The sequence below is a fragment of the Oncorhynchus nerka genome, linkage group LG8 (assembly GCF_034236695.1).
Source record: "Oncorhynchus nerka isolate Pitt River linkage group LG8, Oner_Uvic_2.0, whole genome shotgun sequence".
Taxonomy (NCBI): Eukaryota; Metazoa; Chordata; class Actinopteri; order Salmoniformes; family Salmonidae; genus Oncorhynchus; species Oncorhynchus nerka.
The window spans coordinates 2,642,333-2,659,571 of record NC_088403.1 but is presented as its reverse complement, the minus strand read 5'-3'; the positions used below and the strand labels follow the sequence as shown (position 1 = coordinate 2,659,571).

The window sequence follows — 17,239 nt, the reverse complement described above, 5'->3', positions numbered from 1 at the left end:
TCACCTACTCTGTCCAGTCTTTATTCTGTATATACAGGTCACCTACTCTGTCCAGTCTTTATACAGGTCACCTACTCTGTCCAGTCTCATGGATGTCTACTTGGCTTACTAGATAATCACTAACATTCCACGTTCAGTGACACATTTGATTCCAATCTCCCTCAGAAGTGCATCTAGGTGCTAACAGTGTTGAGACTAAAGAATGGTGTGAAGGCCTTGACCCTTTGTGTGTGTGTGTGGGGGGGGGTTAGAGAGACACTGGTACAAACATTAACTCTTGATGAGGATTAAATCACATGTTATTTGTCACATTCTTGGTAAACAACAGGTGTAGACTAACAGGTGAGATGCTGACGTATGGGTCCTGGACATGATAATAGGTAAGAGGTCAGGGGTCAGACCAACCTTTAATGTGTCTCTGGTACCGCTGTAGTTCTGGAGCTAACAGCCCCCCCAGTGGACCCAAACATCCCAACGCTGCTGTCACCACTGCAGCTTCATCTTCATCCTCGTCTTCATCACCCTCCCAGCCACCTAGACCACCACTGGAATACATCATCATCATCACTTTACCAGCCATTGACCAACCTGCAGTTGGGGTTGGAGGTGGGGAAGGGGGTGATGCTGTAGGGACATTGACCAACCTGCCGTTGGGGTTGGAGGTGGGGAAGGGGGTGATGCTGTAGGGACATTGACCAACCTGCCGTTGGGGTTAGAGGTGGGGAAGGGGGTGATGCTGTAGGGACATTGACCAACCTGCCGTTGGGGTTAGAGGTGGGGAAGGGGGTGATGCTGTAGGGACATTGACCAACCTGCCGTTGGGGTTGGAGGTGGGGAAGGGGTGATGCTGTAGGGACATTGACCAACCTGCCGTTGGGGTTGGAGGTGGGGAAGGGGTGATGCTGTAGGGACATTGACCAACCTGCCGTTGGGGTTAGAGGTGGGGAAGGGGGTGATGCTGTAGGGACATTGACCAACCTGCCGTTGGGGTTAGAGGTGGGAAGGGGGTGATGCTGTAGGGACATTGACCAACCTGCAGTTGGGGTTAGAGGTGGGGAAGGGGTGATGCTGTAGGGACATTGACCAACCTGCCATTGGGGTTGGAGGTGGGGAAGGGGTGATGCTGTAGGGACATTGACCAACCTGCCGTTGGGGTTGGAGGTGGGGAAGGGGGTGATGCTGTAGGGACATTGACCAACCTGCCGTTGGGGTTGGAGGTGGGGAAGGGGTGATGCTGTAGGGACATTGACCAACCTGCCGTTGGGGAAGGGGGTGATGCTGTAGGGACATTGACCAACCTGCCGTTGGGGAAGGGGGTGATGCTGTAGGGACATTGACCAACCTGCCATTGGGGTTGGAGGTGGGGAAGGGGTGATGCTGTAGGGACATTGACCAACCTGCCGTTGGAGGTGGGGAAGGGGTGATGCTGTAGGGACATTGACCAACCTGCCGTTGGGGTTAGAGGTGGGGAAGGGGGTGATGCTGTAGGGACATTGACCAACCTGCCGTTGGGGTTAGAGGTGGGGAAGGGGTGATGCTGTAGGGACATTGACCAACCTGCCGTTGGAGGTGGGGAAGGGGTGATGCTGTAGGGACATTGACCAACCTGCCGTTGGGGTTGGAGGTGGGGAAGGGTGATGCTGTAGGGACATTGACCAACCTGCCGTTGGGGTTAGAGGTGGGGAAGGGGGTGATGCTGTAGGGACATTGACCAACCTGCCATTGGGGTTGGAGGTGGGGAAGGGGTGATGCTGTAGGGACATTGACCAACCTGCCGTTGGGGTTGGAGGTGGGGAAGGGGTGATGCTGTAGGGACATTGACCAACCTGCCGTTGGGGTTGGAGGTGGGGAAGGGGGTGATGCTGTAGGGACATTGACCAACCTGCCGTTGGGGAAGGGGGTGATGCTGTAGGGACATTGACCAACCTGCCGTTGGGGAAGGGGTGATGCTGTAGGGACATTGACCAACCTGCCATTGGGGTTGGAGGTGGGGAAGGGGGTGATGCTGTAGGGACATTGACCAACCTGCCGTTGGGGTTAGAGGTGGGGAAGGGGTGATGCTGTAGGGACATTGACCAACCTGCCGTTGGGGTTAGAGGTGGGGAAGGGGGTGATGCTGTAGGGACATTGACCAACCTGCCGTTGGGGTTAGAGGTGGGGAAGGGGGTGATGCTGTAGGGACATTGACCAACCTGCCGTTGGGGTTGGAGGTGGGGAAGGGGAAGGGGGTGATGCTGTAGGGACATTGACCAACCTGCCGTTGGGGTTAGAGGTGGGGAAGGGGGTGATGCTGTAGGGACATTGACCAACCTGCCGTTGGGGTTAGAGGTGGGAAGGGGGTGATGCTGTAGGGACATTGACTAACCTGCCGTTGGGGTTAGAGGTGGGGAAGGGGGTGATGTTGTAGGTGTATTTCTCTCGGAGTTCAGCCAGCTGAGGGAATGGAAACACAGCCATAGAGTACACCGTCTGGAGAGAAAAGAGGGATCAGGGTGGCAGCTTAAACAGCTGGGAAACACAGTCATAGAGAACACCGCCTGGAGAGAAAAGAGGGATCAGGTTGGCAGCTTAAACAGCTGGGAAACACAGAGGAGAAAGGGCTTTTCCCTCCGATATTACATCCATGCATTCTGATTGGTCCCGTGTGGCTCAGTTGGCAGTTGCATCGGCAGGGTTGTGGGTTCGATTCCCACGAGGGACCAGTGCCAACAAATATGAAAATGTCTCCCTGGATAAGAGTCTGCTATAAAGACTCACTACTAAGTCTCTCCGGATAAGAGAGTCTGCTAAATGACTCACTACTGTAGTGGCTCTGGATAAGAGAGTCTGCTAAATGATTCACTACTGTAGTGGCTCTGGATCAGAGAGTCTGCTAAATGACTCACTACTAAGTCTTTCTGGATAAGAGTCTGCTAAATGACTCACTACTAAGTCTTTCTGGATAAGAGTCTGCTAAATGACTCACTACTGTAGTGGCTATGAATCAAAGAGTCTGCTAAATGACTCACTACTATAGTGGCTCTGGATCAGAGAGTCTGTTAAATGATTCACTATTAAGTCTCCCTGGATAAGAGTCTGCTAAATGACTCACTACTGTAGTGGCTCTGGATAAGAGCGTCTGCTAAATGACTCACTACTGTAGTGGCTCTGGATAAGAGCGTCTGCTAAATGATTCACTACTGTAGTGGCTCTGGATAAGAGCGTCTGCTAAATGACTCACTACTATAGTGGCTCTGGATCAGAGAGTCTGCTAAATGACTCACTACTGTAGTGGCTCTGGATCAGAGAGTCTGCTAAATGACTCACTACTGTAAATGGCTCTGGATCAGAGAGTCTGCTAAATGACTCACTACTGTAGTGGCTCTGGATCAGAGAGTCTGCTAAATGATTCACTACTGTAGTGGCTCTGGATCAGAGAGTCTGCTAAATGACTCACTACTGTAGTGGCTCTGGATCAGAGAGTCTGCTAAATGATTCACTACTGTAGTGGCTCTGGATCAGAGAGTCTGCTAAATGACTCACTACTGTAGTGGCTCTGGATAAGAGAGTCTGCTAAATGATTCACTACTGTAGTGGCTCTGGATAAGAGCGTCTGCTAAATGACTCATGTAACATTTGTGTATGTAAATAAAGGCTTTGTGTTAGAGTGGATACACAGTGCGTTCAGAATAGATAGATGACTACTGAATTTACAATGGATGACATAAAGGTTTTGTTACTGGCCTACACACACAAAAACTCAAGACAAATTATATATTTTGAAATGTTTACAAATGACGTTAAAATATATATAAAAAGCTGAAATGTCTTCAGTCAATAAGTATTCACCCCTGTGTTATGCCTACATAAGCTCAGGAGTCAAAATGTGCTCAACAAGTTGCCTGGACTCTGTGTGCAATAATAGTGTTCAACATGATTTCTGAACAACTACCTCATGTCTGTTCTCCACACATACAATTATCTGTCAGGTCCCTCAGTCAGGTCCCTCAGTCAGGTCCCTCAGTCAGGTCCCTCAGTCAGGTCCCTCAGTCAGGTCCCTCAGTCAGGTCCCTCAGTCAGGTCCCTCAGTCAAAACACATAATTTCAAAACACAAAGACCAGGGAGGTTTTCCAAAGGGCACCTATTGTAAGATGGGTAAAAAATAAAATAAAAAGCAGACGTTGAATATCTGTTAGAGTTACTACACTATGGATGGTATATCAATACACCCAGTTACTACAACAATACAGGCTTCCTTAACTCAGTTGCCAGAGAGGAAGGAAACCGCTCAGGGATTTCACCACGAGGCCAATGGTGACATTAAAACAGTTACAGAGTTTAATGTCTGTGATAGTAAACTGAGGATGGATTAACATTGTAGTTACTCCACAATAGGCATCTAAAAGACAAAAGTGGAAAGAACATGTATCCTGTTTCCAACAAGCCACTGAAGTAAAACGACCTAAAACACAAGGCCAGATATACACTGGAGTTGCTGACCAAGAAGACATTGTGAATGTTCCTGAGCAACCTAGTTACAGTTTTGACTTAAAATAAAATAATGTAAAAAAATATATATTTATTAAAAAATATATATATTTTATTGTCTTGAAAATCTATGGCAAGACTTGAAAATGGCTGTCTAGCAATGATCAACAACCAACTTGACAGAGCTTGAAGAATAATGTGCAAATATTGTACAATCCAGGTGTGCAAAGCTCTTAGAGACATACACAGTAAGACTCACAGCTGTACACGCTGCCAAAGGTGCTTCTACCAGCAGGTAGCCTAGTGGTTAGAGCAGGTAGCCTAGTGGTTAGAGCAGGTAGCCTAGTGGTTAGAGCAGGTAGCCTAGTGGTTAGAGTGTTGGACTAGTAACCAGCAGGTAGCTGAGTGGTTAGAGCGTTGGACTAGTAACCAGCAGGTAGCCTAGTGGTTAGAGCGTTGGACCAGTAACCAGCAGGTAGCTGAGTGGTTAGAGCGTTGGACTAGTAACCAGCAGGTAGCCTAGTGGTTAGAGTGTTAGACTAGTAACCAGCAGGTAGCTGAGTGGTTAGAGCGTTGGGCTAGTAACCAGCAGGTAGCCTAGTGGTTAGAGCGTTAGACTAGTAACCAGCAGGTAGCTGAGTGGTTAGAGCGTTGGACTAGTAACCAGCAGGTAGCCTAGTGGTTAGAGCGTTGGACCAGTAACCAGCAGGTAGCCGAGTGGTTAGAGTGTTGGACTAGTAACCAGCAGGTAGCTGAGTGGTTAGAGCGTTGGACTAGTAACCAGCAGGTAGCCTAGTGGTTAGAGCGTTGGACTAGTAACCAGCAGGTAGCTGAGTGGTTAGAGCGTTGGACTAGTAACCAGCAGGTAGCCTAGTGGTTAGAGTGTTGGACTAGTAACCAGCAGGTAGCTGAGTGGTTAGAGCGTTGGACTAGTAACCAGCAGGTAGCTGAGTGGTTAGAGCGTTGGACTAGTAACCAGCAGGTAGCCTAGTGGTTAGAGTGTTGGACCAGTAACCAGCAGGTAGCCTAGTGGTTAGAGCGTTGGACTAGTAACCAGCAGGTAGCCTAGTGGTTAGAGTGTTGGACCAGTAACCAGCAGGTAAGGTAGCCTAGTGATTAGAGCGTTGGACTAGTAACTGAAAGGTTGAAAGATCAAATCCCCGAGCTGACAAGGTACAACTCTGTCATTCTGCCCCTGAACAAGGCAGTTAGCCAACTGTTCCAAAGCAATCATTGAAAATAAGAATGTTCTTCACTGACTTGCCTAGCTAAGGTAAAAATAAAAAATAAGTTTAAATAAAGGTTGAATTATAGATCCCCATTAGTTCCTGCCAAGGCAGCAGCTACTCTTCCTGGGGTTTGTTATGGATCCCCATTAGTTCCTGCCAAGGCAGCAGCTACTCTTCCTGGGGTTTATTATGGATCCCCATTAGTTCCTGCCAAAGCAGCAGCTACTCTTCCTGGGGTTTATTATGGATCCCCATTAGTTCCTGCCAAAGCAGCAGCTACTCTTCCTGGGGTTTATTATGGATCCCCATTAGTTCCTGCCAAGGCAGCAGCTACTCTTCCTGGGGTTTATTATGGATCCCCATTAGTTCCTGCCAAAGCAGCAGCTACTCTTCCTGGGGTTTATTATGGATCCCCATTAGTTCCTGCCAAAGCAGCAGCTACTCTTCCTGGGGTTTATTATGGATCCCCATTAGTTCCTGCCAAAGCAGCAGCTACTCTTCCTGGGGTTTATTATGGATCCCCATTAGTTCCTGCCAAAGCAGCAGCTACTCTTCCTGGGGTTTATTATGGATCCCCATTAGTTCCTGCCAAAGCAGCAGCTACTCTTCCTGGGGTTTATTATGGATCCCCATTAGTTCCTGCCAAAGCAGCAGCTACTCTTCCTGGGGTTTATTATGGATCCCCATTAGTTCCTGCCAAAGCAGCAGCTACTCTTCCTGGGGTTTATTATGGATCCCCATTAGTTCCTGCCAAAGCAGCAGCTACTCTTCCTGGGGTTTATTATGGATCCCCATTAGTTCCTGCCAAAGCAGCAGCTACTCTTCCTGGGGTTTATTATGGATCCCCATTAGTTCCTGCCAAAGCAGCAGCTACTCTTCCTGGGGTTTATTATGGATCCCCATTAGTTCCTGCCAAAGCAGCAGCTACTCTTCCTGGGGTTTATTATGGATCCCCATTAGTTCCTGCCAAAGCAGCAGCTACTCTTCCTGGGGTTTATTATGGATCCCCATTAGTTCCTGCCAAAGCAGCAGCTACTCTTCCTGGGGTTTATTATGGATCCCCATTAGTTCCTGCCAAAGCAGCAGCTACTCTTCCTGGGGTTTATTATGGATCCCCATTAGTTCCTGCCAAAGCAGCAGCTACTCTTCCTGGGGTTTATTATGGATCCCCATTAGTTCCTGCCAAAGCAGCAGCTACTCTTCCTGGGGTTTATTATGGATCCCCATTAGTTCCTGCCAAAGCAGCAGCTACTCTTCCTGGGGTTTATTATGGATCCCCATTAGTTCCTGCCAAAGCAGCAGCTACTCTTCCTGGGGTTTATTATGGATCCCCATTAGTTCCTGCCAAAGCAGCAGCTACTCTTCCTGGGGTTTATTATGGATCCCCATTAGTTCCTGCCAAAGCAGCAGCTACTCTTCCTGGGGTTTATTATGGATCCCCATTAGTTCCTGCCAAAGCAGCAGCTACTCTTCCTGGGGTTTATTATGGATCCCCATTAGTTCCTGCCAAAGCAGCAGCTACACTTCCTGGGGTTTATTATGGATCCCCATTAGTTCCTGCCAAGGCAGCAGCTACTCTTCCTGGGGTTTATTATGGATCCCCATTAGTTCCTGCCAAGGCAGCAGCTACTCTTCCTGGGGTCCAGCAAAGTTAATGCAGTTTATACCATTTTTAAAACATTACAATACATTCATAGATTTCACAAGACACTGTGTGCTCTCAGGCCCCTACTCCACCACTACCACATATCTACAACACACTGTGTGCCCTCAGGCCCCTACTCCACCACTACCACATATCTACAACACACTGTGTGCCCTCAGGCCCCTACTCCACCACTACCACATATCTACAAGACACTGTGTGCCCTCAGGCCCATACTCCACCACTACCACATATCTACAACACACTGTTTGCCCTCAGGCCCCTCCTCCACCACTACCACATATCTACAACACACTGTGTCCCCTCAGGCCCCTACTCCACCACTACCACATATCTACAACACACTGTGTGCCCTCAGGCCCCTCCTCCACCACTACCACATATCTACAACACACTGTGTGTCCTCAGGCCCCTACTCCACCACTACCACATATCTACAACACACTGTGTGCCCTCAGGCCCCTCCTCCACCACTACCACATATCTACAACACACTGGGTGCCCTCAGGCCCCTACTCCACCACTACCACATATCTACAACACACTGTGTGCCCTCAGGCCCCTCCTCCACCACTACCACATATCTACAACACACTGTGTGCCCTCAGGCCCCTACTCCACCACTACCACATATCTACAACACACTGGGTGCCCTCAGGCCCCTACTCCACCACTACCACATATCTACAACACACTGTGTCCCCTCAGGCCCCTACTCCACCACTACCACATATCTACAACACACTGTGTGCCCTCAGGCCCCTCCTCCACCACTACCACATATCTACAATACACTGTGTGCCCTCAGGCCCCTCCTCCACCACTACCACATATCTACAACACACTGTGTGCCCTCAGGCCCCTACTCCACCACTACCACATACCTACAGTACACTGTGTGCCCTCAGGCCCCTCCTCCACCACTACCACATATCTACAACACACTGTGTGCCCTCAGGCCCCTACTCCACCACTACCACATACCTACAGTACACTGTGTGCCCTCAGGCCCCTCCTCCACCACTACCACATATCTACAGTACACTGTGTCCCCTCAGGCCCCTAGTCCACCACTACCACATATCTACAACACACTGTGTGCCCTCAGGCCCCTACTCCACCACTACCACATATCTACAACACACTGTTTGCCCTCAGGCCCCTACTCCACCACTACCACATATCTACAACACACTGTGTGCCCTCAGGCCCCTACTCCACCACTACCACATATCTACAACACATTGGGTGCCCTCAGGCCCCTACTCCACCACTACCACATATCTACAACACACTGTGTGCCCTCAGGCCCCTACTCCACCACTACCACATATCTACAACACACTGTGTGCCCTCAGGCCCCTACTCCACCACTACCACATATCTACAACACACTGTTTGCCCTCAGGCCCCTACTCCACCACTACCACATATCTACAACACACTGTTTGCCCTCAGGCCCCTACTCCACCACTACCACATATCTACAACACACTGTGTGCCCTCAGGCCCCTACTCCACCACTACCACATATCTACAACACACTGTGTGCCCTCAGGCCCCTACTCCACCACTACCACATATCTACAACACACTGTTTGCCCTCAGGCCCCTACTCCACCACTACCACATATCTACAACACACTGTGTGTCCTCAGGCCCCTACTCCACCACTACCACATACCTACAGTACACTGTTTGCCCTCAGGCCCCTACTCCACCACTACCACATACCTACAGTACACTGTTTGCCCTCAGGCCCCTACTCCACCACTACCACATATCTACAACACACTGTGTGCCCTCAGGCCCCTACTCCACCACTACCACATATCTACAACACACTGTGTGCCCTCAGGCCCCTACTCCACCACTACCACATATCTACAACACACTGTGTGCCCTCAGGCCCCTACTCCACCACTACCACATATCTACAACACACTGTGTGCCCTCAGGCCCCTCCTCCACCACTACCACATATCTACAACACACTGTGTGCCCTCAGGCCCCTACTCCACCACTACCACATATCTACAACACACTGTGTGCCCTCAGGCCCCTCCTCCACCACTACCACATATCTACAACACACTGTGTGCCCTCAGGCCCCTACTCCACCACTACCACATATCTACAATACACTGTGTGCCCTCAGGCCCCTACTCCACCACTACCACATATCTACAACACACTGTTTGCCCTCAGGCCCCTACTCCACCACTACCACATATCTACAACACACTGTTTGCCCTCAGGCCCCTAGTCCACCACTACCACATATCTACAGTACACTGTGTCCCCTCAGGCCCCTACTCCACCACTACCACATATCTACAACACACTGTGTGCCCTCAGGCCCCTACTCCACCACTACCACATATCTACAGTACACTGTGTCCCCTCAGGCCCCTACTCCACCACTACCACATATCTACAACACACTGTGTGCCCTCAGGCCCCTTCTCCACCATTACCACATATCTACAACACACTGTGTGCCCTCAGGCCCCTACTCCACCACTACCACATATCTACAACACACTGTGTGCCCTCAGGCCCCTACTCCACCACTACCACATATCTACAACACACTGTGTGCCCTCAGGCCCCTACTCCACCACTACCACATATCTACAGTACACTGTGTGCCCTCAGGCCCCTACTCCACCACTACCACATATCTACAACACACTGTGTGCCCTCAGGCCCCTACTCCACCACTACCACATATCTACAACACACTGTGTGCCCTCAGGCCCCTAGTCCACCACTACCACATATCTACAACACACTGTGTGCCCTCAGGCCCCTACTCCACCACTACCACATATCTACAGTACTACATCCATGTGTGTGTGTGTGTGTGTATAGTGCGTATGCTAGCATGTGTGTGTGTGTTATCATGTGTCTGTGCCAATGTTTGTTTTGCTTCAAACTCCCCGCTGTTCCCTGGTGTTTTTTAAATCTGATTCTACTGCTGCATCAGTTACCTGATGTGGAATAGAGATCCATGTAGTCATGGCTCTATGTAGTACTGTGGAATAGAGTTCCATGTAGTCATGGCTCTATGTAGTACTGTGGAATAGAGTTCCATGTAGTCATGGCTCTATGTAGTACTGTGGAATAGAGTTCCATGTAGTCATGGCTCTATGTAGTACTGTGGAATACAGTTCCATGTAGTCATGGCTCTATGTAGTACTGTGGAATAGAGTTCCATGTAGTCATGGCTCTATGTAGTACTGTGGAATAGAGTTCCATGTTGTCCTGGCTCTATGTAGTACTGTGGAATAGAGTTCCATGTAGTCATGGCTCTACGTAGTACTGTGGAATAGAGTTCCATGTAGTCATGGCTCTATGTAGTACTGTGGAATAGAGTTCCATGTAGTCATGGCTCTATGTAGTACTGTGGAATAGAGATCCATGTAGTCATGGCTCTATGTAGTACTGTGGAATAGAGTTCCATGTAGTCATGGCTCTATGTAGTACTGTGGAATAGAGATCCATGTAGTCATGGCTCTATGTAGTACTGTGGAATAGAGTTCCATGTAGTCATGGCTCTACGTAGTACTGTGGAATAGAGTTCCATGTAGTCATGGCTCTACGTAGTACTGTGGAATAGAGTTCCATGTAGTCATGGCTCTACGTAGTACTGTGGAATAGAGTTCCATGTAGTCATGGCTCTACGTAGTACTGTGGAATAGAGTTCCATGTATTCATGGCTCTATGTAATACTGTGGAATAGAGTTCCATGTAGTCATGGCTCTATGTAGTACTGTGGAATAGAGTTCCATGTAGTCATGGCTCTATGTAGTACTGTGGAATAGAGTTCCATGTAGTCATGGCTCTATGTAGTACTGTGGAATAGAGTTCCATGTAGTCATGGCTCTATGTAGTACTGTGGAATAGAGTTCCATGTAGTCATGGCTCTATGTAGTACTGTGGAATAGAGTTCCATGTAGTCATGGCTCTATGTAGTACTGTGGAATAGAGTTCCATGTAGTCATGGCTCTATGTAGTACTGTGGAATAGAGTTCCATGTAGTCATGGCTCTATGTAGTACTGTGGAATAGAGTTCCATGTAGTCATGGCTCTATGTAGTACTGTGGAATAGAGTTCCATGTAGTCATGGCTCTATGTAGTACTGTGGAATAGAGTTCCATGTAGTCATGGCTCTATGTAGTACTGTGGAATAGAGTTCCATGTAGTCATGGCTCTATGTAGTACTGTGGAATAGAGTTCCATGTAGTCATGGCTCTATGTAGTACTGTGGAATAGAGTTCCATGTAGTCATGGCTCTATGTAGTACTGTGGAATAGAGTTCCATGTAGTCATGGCTCTATGTGGTACTGTGGAATAGAGTTCCATGTAGTCATGGCTCTATGTAGTACTGTGGAATAGAGTTCCATGTAGTCATGGCTCTATGTAGTACTGTGGAATAGAGTTCCATGTAGTCATGGCTCTATGTAGTACTGTGCGCCTCCCATAGTCTGTTCTGGACTTGGGGACTGTGAAGAGACCTCTTGTGGCATGTCTTGTGGGGTATGCATGGGTGTCCTAGCTGTGTGCTAGTAGTTTAAACAGACCTCTGGTGGCATGTCTTGTGGGGTATACATGGGTGTCTGAGCTGTGTGCCAGTAGTTTAAACAGACCTCTGGTGGCATGTCTTGTGGGGTATGGATGGGTGTCTGAGCTGTGTGCCAGTAGTTTAGACAGACCTCTGGTGGCATGTCTTGTGGGGTATACATGGGTGTCTGAGCTGTGTGCCAGTAGTTTAGACAGACCTCTGGTGGCATGTCTTGTGGGGTATACATGGGTGTCTGAGCTGTGTGCCAGTAGTTTAGACAGACAGCTTGGTGAATTCAACATGTCAATACCTCTCATAAATACAAGTAGTGATGAAGTGAATCTCTCCTCCACTTTGAGCCAGGAGACATTGACTTCCATATTATTAATGTTAGCGCTCTGTGTACATCCAAGGGCCAGCCGTGCTGTCCTGAGACAATTGCAATTTTTTAAGTCCTTTTTTGTGTCACCTGACCACGCGACTGAACAGTAGTCCAGGTGTGACAAAACTAGGGCCTGTAGGACCTGCCTTGTTGATAGTGCTGTTAAGGTAGAAACTAGGGCCTGTAGGACCTGCCTTGTTGATAGTGCTGTTAAGAAGGTAGAAACTAGGGCCTGTAGGACCTGCCTTGTTGATAGTGTTGTTAAGAAGGTAGAAACTAGGACCTGTAGGGCCTGCCTTGTTGATAGTGTTGTTAAGAAGGTAGAAACTAGGGCCTGTAGGACCTGCCTTGTTGATAGTGTTGTTAAGAAGGTAGAAACTGTGGACCTGTAGGGCCTGCCTTGTTGATAGTGTTGTTAAGAAGGTAGAAACTAGGTTCCTGTAGGACCTGGCTTGTTGATAGTGCTGTTAAGAAGGTAGAAACTAGGGCCTGTAGGACCTGGCTCTTGATAGTGCTGTTAAGAAGGTAGAAACTAGGGCCTGTAGGACCTGGCTTGATGATAGTGCTGTTAAGAAGGTAGAAACTAGGGCCTGTAGGACCTGCCTTGTTGATAGTGCTGTTAAAAGGTAGAAACTAGGACCTGCCTTGTTGACAGTGCTGTTAAGAAGGTAGAAACTAGGGCCTGTAGGACCTGCCTTGTTGATAGTGTTGTTAAGAAGGTAGAAACTAGGGCCTGTAGGACCTGCCTTGATGATAGTGTTGTTAAGAAGGTAGAAACTAGGGCCTGTAGGACATGCCTTGATGATAGTGTTAAGAAGGTGAGAAATCTAGGGCCTGTAGGACCATGCCTTGTTGATAGTGTTGTTAAGAAGGTAGAAACTAGGGCCTGTAGGACCTGCCTTGTTGATAGTGTTGTTAAGAAGGTAGAAACTAGAGCCTGTTGGACCTGCCTTGTTGATAGTGTTGTTAAGAAGGTAGAAACTAGGGCCTGTAGGACCTGCCTTGTTAATAGTGTTGTTAAGAAGGTAGAAACTAGGGCCTGTAGGACCTGCCTTGTTGATAGTGTTGTTAAGAAGGTAGAAACTAGGGCCTGTAGGACCTGCCTTGTTGATAGTGTTGTTAAGAAGGTAGAAACTAGGGTCTGTAGGACCGGTCTTGTTGATAGTGTTGTTAAGGTAGAAACTAGGGCCTGTTGGACCTGCCCTGTTGATAGTGCTGTTAAGAAGGTAGAAACTAGGGCCTGTAGGACCTGCCTTGATGATAGTGTTAAGAAGGTAGAAACTAGGGCCTGTAGGACCTGCCTTGTTGATAGTGTTGTTAAGAAGGTAGAAACTAGGGTCTGTAGGACCTGCCTTGTTGATTGTGTTGTTAAGAAGGTAGAAACTAGGACCTGCCTTGTTGATAGTGTTGTTAAGAAGGTAGAAACTAGGGCCTGTAGGACCTGCCTTGTTGATAGTGTTGTTAAGAAGGTAGAAACTAGGACCAGCCTTGTTGATAGTGTTGTTAAGAAGGTAGAAACTAGGGCCTGTAGGACCTGCCTTGTTGATAGTGTTGTTAAGAAGGTAGAAACTAGGGCCTGTAGGACCTGCCTTGTTGATAGTGTTGTTAAGAAGGTAGAAACTAGGGCCTGTAGGACCTGCCTTGTTGATAGTGTTGTTAAGAAGGTAGAAACTAGGGCCTGTAGGACCTGCCTTGTTGATAGTGCTGTTAAGAAGGTAGAAACTAGGGCCTGTAGGACCTGCCTTGTTGATTGTGTTGTTAAGGTAGAGCAGAGCTTTCTTATGGACAGACTTCTATCCATCTTAGCTACTGTTGCATCAACATGTTTTGACCATGACAGTTTACAATTTAGTGTTACTCCAAGAAGTTTAGTCACCTCAACTTGCCCAATTTCCACGTGATTTATTACAAGATTTAGTTGGGGTTTAGTGAGTGTTTTGTTCCAAATTCAATGCTTTTAGTTTTAGAAATATTTAGGGCTAAATTATTCCTTGCCACCCACTCTGAAACTAACTGCAGCTCTTTGTTGAGTGTTGCAGTCATTTCAGTCGCTGTAGTAGTTGACGTGTATAATGAGTCATCCGCATATATAGACACTCTGGCTTTACTCAGTCAGTGGCATGTCGTTAGTAAACATTGAAAACAGCAAGGGTCCTAAACAGCTGCCCTGGAGAATGCCTGATTCTACCTGGATTATGTTGGAGAGGCTTCCATTAAAGAATACCCTCTGTGTTCTGTTAGACAGGTAACTCTTTATCCACAATATAGCAGGGGGTGTAAAGCCATAACACCCTCTGTGTTCTGTTAGACAGGTAACTCTTCATCCACATTATAGCAGGGGGTGTAAAGCCATAACACCCTCTGTGTTCTGTTAGACAGGTAACTCTTTATCCACATTATAGCAGGGGGTGTAAAGCCATAACACCCTCTGTGTTCTGTTAGACAGGTAACTCTTCATCCACATTATAGCAGGGGGTGTAAAGCCATAACACCCTCTGTGTTCTGTTAGACAGGTAACTCTTCATCCACATTATAGCAGGGGGTGTAAAGCCATAACACCCTCTGTGTTCTCTTAGACAGGTAACTCTTTATCCACATTATAGCAGGGGGTGTAAAGCCATAACACCCTCTGTGTTCTGTTAGACAGGTAACTCTTTATCCACATTATAGCAGGGGGTGTAAAGCCATAACACCCTCTGTGTTCTGTTAGACAGGTAACTCTTTATCCACATTATAGCAGGGGGTGTAAAGCCATAACACCCTCTGTGTTCTGTTAGACAGGTAACTCTTTATCCACATTATAGCAGGGGGTGTAAAGCCACAACACATGTCTTTCCAGCAGCAGACTATGATCAATTTGTCAAAATCTGCACTGAAGTCTAACAAGACAACGTATTGACTCAGGGGTGTGAATACTTATGTAAATGAGATATTTTGGCTTTTTCTAAAGATTTTTCTAAAATGTTTAGACATGTTTTCACCTTATTCATTACAGGATATTGTGTGTAGATGAGTGAGAAGGAAATCTATTTAACACTTTTTAAAATAAGGCCGCTACAGTCTGCGAGGCCGCTCTCCAACCCGCGTGAGGTGGCTACAGTCTACGAGGCCGCTCTCAACATCTCTCACCTGCATGAGGTGGCTACAGTCTGAGGCCGCTCTCCAGCCCGCGTGAGGTGGCTACAGTCTACGAGGCCGCTCTCCAGCCCGCGTGAGGTGGCTACAGTCTACGAGGCCGCTCTCCAGCCCGCGTGAGGTGGCTACAGTCTACGAGGCCGCTCTCCAACATCTCTCACCTGCATGAGGTGGCTACAGTCTACGAGGCCGCTCTCCAGCCCGCGTGAGGTGGCTACAGTCTACGAGGCCGCTCTCCAGCCCGCGTGAGGTGGCTACAGTCTACGAGGCCGCTCTCCAGCCCGCGCGCGGTGGCTACAGTCTGCGAGGCCGCTCTCCAGCCCGCGTGAGGTGGCTGGCAGTCTGCGAGGCCGCTCTCCAGCCCGTGGCTACAGTCTGCGAGGCCGCTCTCCAGCCCGCGCGCTGGCTACAGTCTGCGAGGCCGCTCTCCAGCCCGCGCGCGGTGGCTACAGTCTGCGAGGCCGCTCTCCAGCCCGCGCGGTGGCTACAGTCTGCGAGGCCGCTCTCCAGCCCGCGCGCGGTGGCTACAGTCTGCGAGGCCGCTCTCCAGCCCGCGCGCGGTGGCTACAGTCTGCGAGGCCGCTCTCCAGCCCGCGCGCGGTGGCTACAGTCTGCGAGGCCGCTCTCCAGCCCGCGCGCGGTGGCTACAGTCTGCGAGGCCGCTCTCCAGCCCGCGCGCGGTGGCTACAGTCTGCGAGGCCGCTCCAGCCCGCGCGCGGTGGCTACAGTCTGCGAGGCCGCTCTCCAGCCCGCGCGCGGTGGCTACAGTCTGCGAGGCCGCTCTCCCAGCCCGCGCGCGTGGGCTACAGTCTGCGAGGCCGCTCTCCAGCCCGCGGGTGGCTACAGTCTGCGAGGCCGCTCTCCAGCCCGCGCGCGGTGGCTACAGTCTGCGAGGCCGCTCTCCAGCCCGCGTGAGGTGGCTACAGTCTACGAGGCCGCTCTCCAACTCGCGTGAGGTGGCTAGTCTGCGAGGTTGGTCTCCAACATCTCTCACCTGCGTGAGGTGGCTACAGTCTACGAGGCCGCTCTCCAACCCGCGTGAGGTGGCTACAGTCTACGAGGCCGCTCTCCAACCCGCGTGAGGTGGCTACAGTCTACGAGGCCGCTCTCCAACATCTCTCACCTGCATGAGGTGGCTACAGTCTACGAGGCCGTTCTCTAACATCTCTCACCTGCATGAGGTGGCTACAGTCTACGAGGCCGCTCTCCAACCCGCGTGAGGTGGCTACAGTCTACGAGGCCGCTCTCCAACATCTCTCACCTGCATGAGGTGGATACAGTCTACGAGGCCGCTCTCCAACCCGCGTGAGGTGGCTACAGTCTACGAGGCCGCTCTCCAACATCTCTCACCTGCATGAGGTGGATACAGTCTACGAGGCCGCTCTCCAACCCGCGTGAGGTGACTACAGTCTACGAGGCCGCTCTCCAACCCGCGTGAGGTGGCTACAGTCTACGAGGCCGCTCTCCAGCCCGCGTGAGGTGGCTACAGTCTACGAGGCCGCTCTCCAACATCTCTCACCTGCATGAGGTGGCTACAGTCTACGAGGCCGCTCTCCAACATCTCTCACCTGCATGAGGTGGCTACAGTCTACGAGGCCGCTCTCCAACATCTCTCACCTGCATGAGGTGGCTACAGTCTACGAGGCCGCTCTCCAACATCTCTCACCTGCATGAGGTGGCTACAGTCTACGAGGCCGCTCTCCAACATCTCTCACCTGCATGAGGTGGCTACAGTCTACGAGGCCGTTCTCCAACATCTCTCACCTGCATGAGGTGGCTACAGTCTACGAGG

At 49.7% G+C, this 17,239-nt stretch overlaps 1 protein-coding gene across 1 annotated transcript in view; it reads right to left on the bottom strand.

Moving 5' to 3' along the window:
* The window catches only part of LOC135573013 (TBC1 domain family member 30-like), a 131,717-nt gene that overhangs the window by 59,144 nt on the left and 55,334 nt on the right, over positions 1-17,239 (bottom strand). The window contains exons 10-11 of the mRNA XM_065022067.1: positions 2,366-2,469; positions 406-545 (exon numbers count right to left, since the gene is read on the bottom strand). Of these exons, the coding sequence (XP_064878139.1) occupies positions 406-545; positions 2,366-2,469 (244 nt within the window). The remainder of the gene's footprint in view (positions 1-405; positions 546-2,365; positions 2,470-17,239) is intronic.